At 43.6% G+C, this 10,515-nt stretch overlaps 1 protein-coding gene across 1 annotated transcript; it reads left to right on the forward strand.

Moving 5' to 3' along the window:
* Window positions 1–2,171: 2,171 nt before the first annotated feature.
* LOC131937405 (adipocyte plasma membrane-associated protein) lies at window positions 2,172–9,297 on the forward strand. The gene is made up of 10 exons (XM_059294802.1): window positions 2,172–2,268; window positions 2,776–2,831; window positions 3,174–3,257; window positions 4,176–4,297; window positions 4,741–4,839; window positions 5,248–5,388; window positions 6,498–6,610; window positions 7,987–8,147; window positions 8,553–8,754; window positions 8,892–9,297. Exons 2-10 carry the CDS (start codon window positions 2,815–2,817, stop codon window positions 9,111–9,113), a joined length of 1,161 nt encoding a protein of 386 aa, XP_059150785.1. The 5' UTR covers window positions 2,172–2,268; window positions 2,776–2,814; the 3' UTR covers window positions 9,114–9,297.
* Window positions 9,298–10,515: the final 1,218 nt, after the last annotated feature.

A 10,515-nucleotide genomic window follows, 5' to 3' on the forward strand; every position in this document is an offset into this window, starting at 1 on the left:
GCAAATATTGCAATTAGTTGCATGTTATCTTTATTAACATGCAAATATTGCAATTAGTTGCATGTTATCTTTATTAACATGCAAATATTGCAATTAGTTGCAATAAAAAACTGATCACGAAAGCATTTATATTTATTCCTGTCGTTAAAGTGTGCTGTATAGTCATTCATTTATTTCCTAATCTGTGATAACCAGCCTAATTATATTTTCCAAATGTATTTCAAGGTGCCAATATCAAAGTATGAATATACTAGTAGTGATACTTTAAAGTGTTCATTAAAAGCTTTTGCTTTTTAACTTAGTATTTAACAATTACAATGTTGCATTTATTGAATTTTTCTAAAATTATTTTTGATGTTGAATTTTTAAGAAAAATAAATATATTTCTCTATGCCCAAGCTGTCTTTGTTTTTATAAAAATTCAAAATGCTGCACTAAGTCCAGGTACATTTATTTTAAGTTACACACTTGTAAAGGAGTGATTTCTAATCCATGTTTCACCTTAGTCTAATGAGTTAATACAATACAATAAAGCTTTCCTTTATTTAATAAGTTATAAAATAATTTTGAGGATTACAATATTAAATCGCATAATGGAAGCTAAATAAGCAGGGGTAGTTCACATACGTTGTTAAGAAAGTGTGACGGAATTTACTTCAGAAAAATATTTTTAATTAACCATTTTGACGGTACTCGTGCAAAGGGTAACAACTCAATTTATATTTTCGGCCAAATCAAATTAGTTCAGTTATTTCCCCTTTTATAAAAAAATAAGATGTTTGCTAAGGTGTGACTTTATTGTAGGGGATCTGAGTTTTGTGACAATGGAAAGGGGGGGGGGGGTAAAATCGGCACAAAACAAATAGCGTGACGTTGCTTACAAATAACCCCGTGATAGAAGTAGGATGAGCTCGTTCACGATAATTACAAATCTGAGCAGCAACTACGGACATTTAACTCTCGCTGAGAATAATATCGCTAGCTTCTTCACATCAAGTTGTGTGGATACATACAGTGGTCTGCTATAATTTAAATACATTACATTTTTAATACCGATATAGCCTAGATCCAGCCTCTATCTTTACACTATATAAATATTAAAAATGAGAAAATAGAACAAGTGTAGAACCGCCACAATAACAAGTTTTTTAGTAAACAAAAAGAAAAAAATAAATTAAAACGTTTTTCACTAGATATAACTGTAGTTTTCTTTTGAAATTCCTTTAACGGTGACATATTTGGGCTCACAGCGCTTTTAATTTTACTGCTCTGTCCAAAGGATGGTTTATTGTTGGTGTCATTTTTTTTTTTAATAGCCTAAATCTTTTACACTCAGCCAATTACTGGATGGATTGACGCTAAAATATAGGCCTGTTGGCGTCTGCGTTGTATCACCAATATTTTATGTAGTTGCCAATTTGGCCTATCAAGAGGTTTCCAGAACAACAAAAGACCCAGTTCCCAATCTTTTCGGCCACTACGACAGGTGATGGGTCAAGGTTACGAAGGCCGGACTACATAATCCAGCCATTTCTTTAGGGGGGGGGGGGGTGGACAAAATATTTTAAAATTAAGATTATAGTCTGAAGCGTGTTATTAATTAAACAGACTGTGACTTATTAAGTAGCACGTCAAAAACTTGAAGCAAATGTTTGTGTAACAGTTGATTTGTTAGTTCGGCACACTGAACATTGTTCGCCTCACTGAACATTGTTCGCTTGAGAGTTTTTGTATGAAATACTTGGCCGGACTGACCAGAATTGTGTTTACACGTTTGATGAAACTTGTCAAGCTTGGAAGGGAAAGGTGGGGCGGGGACTGGGGGGGGGTGGCCGTGAATAATAAATCAGCTTGAATGGACGTCCGTTGGCTTGAAGGTCAAGGGCTGACCAGTTCTTTGGGCCGTGACCTGAGAGCCAACACAAAAACTGGTGGTCACGGTTGGGCCTGTGTTGCCATTGGTTCTAGCAGTCAGTGAATCCAAATGTTTGTAGCTGTTTCCTGGGTCTGGTTGTTGGATTCTTGACCTGGATTTCATGTTTGTATTGTATGTACATGTGTTATTGTTGGATTCTTGATCTGGATTATACGTTTGTATTGACCAATCGATGAGCTGTTTAGTGACCAAGTACTCGAGGGGTTAAGTCACAATGTGTAGACCACATGACGCAAGTAGAAACGAGAACCGTGTTGTCGGTTGGCTGGTTTCACGTGGTTCTACATCACGTGATTGGTCGCACACAAACTCCAACAAATATTTCGTCGACTGTGAGTCACCAGTTAGCTTTGGTCACCACAGTGTGTGTGTGGTTATTTCTATTTGTGCTGACTCCTGTGTGTGGTGACCATAATGTGTGGTGACTCCTGTGTGTGGTGACTCCTGTGTGTGGTGACTCCTGTGTGTGGTGACTCCTGTGTGTGGTGACTCCTGTGTACGGTGACTCCTGTGTGTGGTGACTCCTGTGTGGTGACCATAATGTGTGGTGACTCCTGTGTGGGGTGACTCCTGTGTATGGTGACCATATAATGGAAGTGACCACTGTTAGGCAGTGTGGTCTGTGTGTGGTGTTTGTATTTATAAAATCGACCAAATGACCATCGTCCCACCTTAGTTTTCTGATATTTTATTCATGGGCTGCGTTCGGTTTCAACACTTTTTAAAATTCCTGACTACGCCACAAGTGTTTGTTTACCAAGGCCAATGACGTCACTAGGATGACGTAAAATATGACACATATGGAATTATTCAATGCCTTAATTATTTTTTTGTTTTAGCTCAAACCTGAACGATACGCCAATCCTCCGACAGCAGACATGTTGAATCTCCATAGGTAAGTTTGCTGTAAGTAGGAACAGTTGAGAGGGGAGTTAAGTTTCCAAGGGGACTCATTTAAAGCTTTGTAATAAAGTGTGTCATGTTAGTAGTATTCAAATCAACTATACTTTTATATAACTTATTACAGATTATTTTATCATGATATTAATTAATCAATATGAAATTATTTGATCATGATGTTTGCTAATCAATATGAAATTATTTGATTACGATGTTTACTAATAAATATGAAATTATTTGATTACGATGTTTACTAATAAATATGAAATTATTTGATTACGATGTTAACGAATCAACATGACACTATTTTTATAATTGATTCTCTCCCCTGCTACAGTTTCCTGGCAACTTCCGCTGTGATCGCCGTCATTAGCGCCGTCATCTACTTCATGCCTTCACCTATTGACCCAGTACCTGTTGAGTAAGTCACCTTGACCCATTGACCCAGTACCTGTTGAGTAAGTCACCTTGACCTATTGACCTAGTACCTGTTGAGTAAGTCAACTTGAACTATTGACCCAGTGCCTGTTGAGTAAGTCACCTTGACCTATTGACCCAGTGCCTGTTGAGTAAGTTGGTTGTCCTTGACCTATTGACCCAGTACCTGTTGAGTAAGTCACCTTGACCTATTGACCCAGTACCTGTTGAGTAAGTCACCTTGACCTATTGACCCAGTGCCTGTTGAGTAAGTCAACTTGACCTATTGACCCAGTGCCTGTTGAGTAAGTCACCTTGACCTATTGACCCAGTGCCTGTTGAGTAAGTTGGTTGTCCTTGACCTATTGACCCAGTACCTGTTGAGTAAGTCAACTTGACCTATTGACCCAGTGCCTGTTGAGTAAGTCACCTTGACCTATTGACCCAGTGCCTGTTGAGTAAGTCAACTTGACCTATTGACCCAGTGCCTGTTGAGTAAGTCACCTTGACCTATTGACCCAGTGCCTGTTGAGTAAGTCACATTGACCTATTGACCCAGTGCCTGTTGAGTAAGTCACCTTGACCTATTGACCCAGTGCCTGTTGAGTAAGTCACATTGACCTATTGACCCAGTGCCTGTTGAGTAAGTCACATTGACCTATTGCCCCAGTGCCTGTTGAGTAAGTCACATTGACCTATTGCCCCAGTGCCTGTTGAGTAAGTCACCTTGACCTATTGACCCAGTGCCTGTTGAGTAAGTCACCTTGACCTATTGACCCAGTGCCTGTTGAGTAAGTCACATTGACATATTGCCCCAGTGGCCGTTGAGTAAGTTTGTTGTCCTTGACCTATTGACCCAGTGCCTGTTGCCTAGCTTTTACTCTGAATAAGCTTTGATTAGATTGGTTGATTTAATCACCAGATTAGGGGGCCCCCTGCCGGATTTAGTTGGTCCACTTGAGGTCAACACGCACCTGCAGAAGATTCGCAAACTTTTTCAAGGTCAGCTTCTCGGCCCAGAGTCCTTTGCTGCTGGACACGATGGTAACTACCCCCACCCCACACTTAAACTAACCCCCACACCCCAGCCTCCCTCTCGCAAACTTCTCATCGTTTGGTTGTTATTTAAGTGGGTTTTTTTTCTTTTACCTGTCATGTTTTGTTATGTTGGATGAAATAAGCAGCGTACTCATTTCCTATAAACCGTAAGAGGTTCGAAGGACAATGTTTATTTACTCGACATCATCTGATAGGATATAGCACCTTGCTTATTTCCTCAACTGTTGGCCACATTGCTTGTATAAAAAAGATTGTATACCAGAGGTAGGAGCACTAGGCCACTCTATTTAGTTTACAATTTGGTGCGATACAAATTTACTTGGTGAATATAGCTCCAGCTATTTTGGAAAATCCTGAGGTTAAAAATATCTTGTTGAATCTAGCTCCAGCTATTTTGGAAAATCCTAAGGTTAAAAATATCTTTGCAGGTTCAATTTACACCGGGACTGGCGATGGAAAGATCTGGAGAATCAAAGATGACCAGCTGACCCTGATTGGCCGAACTGGGATTGACCATCCGGACTGCGGTATGTCTCTCAACTTTCCCCAGGAACTCACTAGTGTCTTCCTGTCGTCCAGGAGTTCTAGAACAGTAGCGCCCCATCCCCTCTTTAACGCCGCACCCCTCCCTCTAGAACACCCCTCACCCCATCTGTACAACGCCCCACCCTCCCCCAATCTGTATAACGCCACACCCCTCCCCCATCTGTACAACGCCATACCCCTCCCCCCATCTGTACAACGCCACCCCCCCATCTGTACAACGCCGCACCCCTCACCAAATCTATACAACGCCGCATCACTCCCTCTACAACCCCCCCCCCCCCCCATCTGTGCAACCCCCACCCCTCCCCCCATCTGTACAACGCCACATCCCTCCCCCCGTCTGTACAAAGCCGCACCCCTCCCCTGACGGCTGTACGACCCATCCCCAGGCAGCTACCAGCTAGAGCCCCAGTGTGGCCGGCCCAAAGGTCTCAAGATGGACGCGGCTGGACGTCTGATTGTGGCGGACTCGTACATGGGCATCCTACAGCTGGACGTGGTCACAGGGCAGGTCCAAGTTCTGGTAGACAGTAAGTACTGGACCTTAGTGGACAGTAAGTACTGGACCTTAGTGGACAGTAAGTACTGGACCTTAGTGGACAGTAAGTACTGGACCTTAGTGGACAGTAAGTACTGGACCTTAGTGGACAGTAAGTACTGGACCTTAGTGGACAGTAAGTACTGGACCTTAGTGGACAGTAAGTACTGGACCTTAGTGGACAGTAAGTACTGGACCTTAGTGGACAGTAAGTACTGGACCTTAGTGGACAGTAAGTACTGGACCTTAGTGGACAGTAAGTACTGGACCTTAGCGGACAGTAAGTGCTGGACCTTAGCGGACAGTAAGTGCTGGACCTTAGTGGACAGTAAGTGCTGGACCTTAGTGGACAGTAAGTGCTGGACCTTGGTGGACAGTAAGTGCTGGACCTTAGTGGACAGTAAGTGCTGGACCTTGGTGGACAGTAAGTGCTGGACCTTGGTGGACAGTAAGTGCTGGACCTTGGTGGACAGTAAGTGCTGGACCTTGGTGGACAGTAAGTGCTGGACCTTAGTGGACAGTAAGTGCTGGACCTTAGTGGACAGTAAGTGCTGGACCTTAGTGGACAGTAAGTGCTGGACCTTAGTGGACAGAAAGTACTGGACCTTAGTGGACAGTAAGTACTGGACCTTAGTGGACAGTAAGTACTGGACCTTAGTGGACAGTAAGTACTGGACCTTAGTGGACAGTAAGTACTGGACCTTAGTGGACAGTAAGTACTGGACCTTAGTGGACAGTAAGTACTGGACCTTAGTGGACAGTAAGTACTGGACCTTAGTGGACAGTAAGTACTGGACCTTAGTGGACAGTAAGTACTGGACCTTAGTGGACAGTAAGTACTGGACCTTAGTGGACAGTAAGTACTGGACCTTAGTGGACAGGAAGTACTGGATCTTAGTGGACAGTAAGTACTGGACCTTAGTGGACAGTAAGTACTGGACCTTAGTGGACAGTAAGTACTGGACCTTGTTTGGTGGACAGTACTGGACTTTGTTGAGCATCAGTGTCGTTGAATGAAACAACAACACTTAATCACAAATGTGCCATAAAAGATGGAATTAGCCATTGATTGTAAAACATGACACACGCCTTTTGTTCCAGGTTTTAATGGATCCAGGTTTAGATTTCTCAATGGCCTTGACATTGGGCCGGATGGCACCATCTATTTCACAGACTCGAGCACTAAGTGGGAGAGACGAGACTACAGGTACGAGGTAAGTTTAGTCCCACTACAGGTACGAGGTAAGTTTAGTCCCACTACAGGTACGAGGTAAGTTTAGTCCCACTACAGGTACGAGGTAAGTTTAGTCCCACTACAGGTACGAGGTAAGTTTAGTCCCACTACAGGTACGAGGTAAGTTTAGTCCCACTACAGGTACGAGGTAAGTTTAGTCCCACTATAGGTACGAGGTAAGTTTAGTCCCACTACAGGTACGAGGTAAGTTTAGTCCCACTACAGGTACGAGGTAAGTTTAGTCCCACTACAGGTACGAGGTAAGTTTAGTCCCACTACAGGTACGAGGTAAGTTTAGTCCCACTACAGGTACGAGGTAAGTTTAGTCCCACTACAGGTACGAGGTAAGTTTAGTCCCACTACAGGTACGAGGTAAGTTTAGTCCCACTACAGGTACGAGGTAAGTTTAGTCCCACTACAGGTACGAGGTAAGTTTAGTCCCACTACAGGTACGAGGTAAGTTTAGTCCCACTACAGGTACGAGGTAAGTTTAGTCCCACTACAGGTACGAGGTAAGTTTAGTCCCACTACAGGTACGAGGTAAGTTTAGTCCCACTACAGGTACGAGGTAAGTTTAGTCCCACTACAGGTACGAGGTAAGTTTAGTCCCACTACAGGTACGAGGTAAGTTTAGTCCCATTACAGGTACGAGGTAAGTTTAGTCCCACTACAGGTACGAGGTAAGTTTAGTCCCACTACAGGTACGAGGTAAGTTTAGTCCCACTACAGGTACGAGGTAAGTTTAGTCCCACTACAGGTACGAGGTAAGTTTAGTCCCACTACAGGTACGAGGTAAGTTTAGTCCCACTACAGGTACGAGGTAAGTTTAGTCCCACTACAGGTACGAGGTAAGTTTAGTCCCACTACAGGTATGAGGTAAGTTTAGTCCCACTACAGGTATGAGGTAAGTTTAGTCCTACTACAGGTATGAGGTAAGTTTAGTCCCACTACAGGTATGAGGTAAGTTTAGTCCCACTACAGGTACGAGGTAAGTTTAGTCCCACTACAGGTACGAGGTAAGTTTAGTCCCACTACAGGTATGAGGTAAGTTTAGTCCCACTACAGGTATGAGGTAAGTTTAGTCCTACTACATGTGAGCTCAGTGTTTCTTCCAGACTTTTTTCTCCGGGGGGGGGGGGGGGCACTTGAAATTTTCAGGGGGGGGGGCGGTAAACTTTCTTCGGGGGGGGGCGGACACTGTTAAAAGTGGAAGTTTCTGGAAGAAACTCTGGGTGAGCTGCCCTACGTCTGGGTCTTGGGATCGAATCCATCTTGGATGAACTAAGTCAAATATAATTTAAACTATGTTAGAGACTTCTGATATGATTGAGGTCAATGAAAACCAATCATTTTCAGGTGATTGAAACCAACCGATTGGGCCGAGTTCTGGCACTGGACCCAGGGTCAAGGGCAGCCCGACTGGTGCAAGACGGCCTGTACCTGGCCAATGGCGTCTGTGTCTCGCTGGACGGGACGTACCTGCTGGTAGCTGAGATGAGTATCTCGGCCATAACAAAGTAAAGTGTGACATCTACATATACGGTTACATATAGTGTACATCTAGATATACTGTTACATTTGTTGTACATCTAGATAGGTCATAGGATATGGAGATTCTTTGTACAGTAGGGTCAAAGTGCGATAGACTTGTGTCATGTAACCGAGTCTTTAGGCACGATCTTGTGTTCAGTGTTTATCCAGGGTTCACCTTGTGTTCAGGGTTTATCCAGAGTTCATCTTGTGTTCAGGGTTTATCCAGAGTTCATCATGTGTTCAGGGTTTATCCAGAGTTCATCTTGTGTTCAGGGTTTATCCAGGGTTCATCTTGTGTTCAGGGTTTATCCAGGGTTCACCTTGAGTTCAGGGTTTATCCAGGGTTCACTTTGTGTTCAGGGTTTCTTCAGAGTTCACCTTGTCCCCAGGATTCACCTGAGCGGCCCCAGGGTGGGGCAGAGAGAGCCCCTGGTGACCAACCTGCCCGGCTACCCAGACAACCTGAAGCGGAACAGCCGTGGCTTCTATTACGTGGGGATGGGGTCTGTTCGCTTCAAGGGCTCAAGTCTCATTGGTTCTTTCCTGGATCTCGTGGCGCCATACCCGCCAATCAAACGGCTCGTTACAAAGGTGTGACTTGCTATTTAAGTGCTACATTTGGTGTCCCACACGTCCACACAACTAGCATGTGCTGGGTGTGGAGGGTGTGGGTGAGTGTGGGGGTTGTGGGGGTTGACAGCATCCATATTTCAAATGTTTGATTTCAGATCATCCCCGCCTCTTTTTTTGACGTCTTCCTCCCCCGTCACGCGCTGATGCTAGAGATAGACGACCAAGGTCACATAGTGACGTCACATCATGACCCTGGGGGTCACGTGATCTCGGCCCTGAGCGAAGCTTTTGCACACGGCGACCAGGTGTACATCGGCCATTTCAAACTGTCGTTTGTTGGCGTCATCAAATTGTCTGACCTGCACGGGGAACACTGAGCGGGCGACGGAACTGGGTCACGTCTGCTGGTGAGACATACAGATGACCTTGACCCTGGACATGCGACTGGTGACGTCTGCATAATGCTGTGTGGTTTAAACTGACATGCGCTCTTGTGTTTGTAAACGTCAATCCAATTTTTTGATTGGATGTTTCAATATAAATAAATGAACATGCTAGGTGTTAACATTGTTCTGTATTCTTTGACAAGGGTTGATATGTTAATGTAGATTGGATGCCAACTACAGACCAACAGAATTGTGTTACTCGGGACTCGGGATAATTGTGTGGGATGTGACAGCCATTTTGTATTGCTCTAAAAATGATGGAGATTGGCATTTTTGTTAGACGTTTGGTTTAGGGGGGGGGGGGGGTGAGATTTAGCTTAGTGACCTGGGTTAAAAATACGAAGACCTGTTTTTGTGATGACATTTTACAATATGGAGATTGGGGGGGGGGGTGTTTAAAATAATATAAAGAACAGTAAAACTCCGACAGCAGAGGAGTACATTGGTCCCCACACAAATCTATGTAGGAGACTAGCACTCAAGTTTAAACAAATCTATGTAGGAGACTAGCACTCAAGTTTATACAAATCTATGTAGGAGACTAGCACTCAAGTTTAAACAAATCTATGTAGGAGACTAGCACTCAAGTTTAAACAAATCTATGTAGGAGACTAGCACTCAAGTTTAAACAAATCTATGTAGGGGACTAGCACTCAAGTTTAAACAAATCTATGTAGGAGACTAGCACTCAAGTTTAAACAAATCTATGTAGGAGACTAGCACTCAAGTTTAAACAAATCTATGTAGGAGACTAGCACTCAAGTTTAAACAAATCTATGTAGGAGACTAGCACTCAAGTTTAAACAAATCTATGTAGGAGACTAGCACTCAAGTTTAAACAAATCTATGTAGGAGACTAGCACTCAAGTTTAAACAAATCTATGTAGGAGACTAGCACTCAAGTTTAAACAAATCTATGTAGGAGACTAGCACTCAAGTTTAAACAAATCTATGTAGGAGACTAGCACTCACGTTTTAAACAAGGTTTTGGCTACCATTTTTTCTAGCCACCCACAAGGCACATTGCTGTGTAAACAGCGGGGATAATTAATTTGTTGCTCAATTAATTAATTTCATTAGTTCATTAACGAGGAATTTTAATTAAGATAAAATAACGAGACTACCACCTGGTGTTTCCTGTTGCCCCCCCCCCCCCCCCATGTTTCCACCTGAGTCACATGACTCGGGGCTGGATGACGCGAGTCACGTGATATTTACTCGCCTAATCTGACAGGACCCACAAGGCACCATCAGACCGTCTAGATCCTAAGTCATATCGGATGACTGAACTCAAGTCAAGTCCCACCATGACAGTCCACGAGCGTGACCACTT

The sequence above is a fragment of the Physella acuta genome, unplaced genomic scaffold (genome assembly GCF_028476545.2).
Source record: "Physella acuta isolate Inbredline_101_S28 unplaced genomic scaffold, ASM2847654v3 ptg000209l, whole genome shotgun sequence".
In the NCBI taxonomy this organism is placed as follows: domain Eukaryota; kingdom Metazoa; phylum Mollusca; class Gastropoda; family Physidae; genus Physella; species Physella acuta.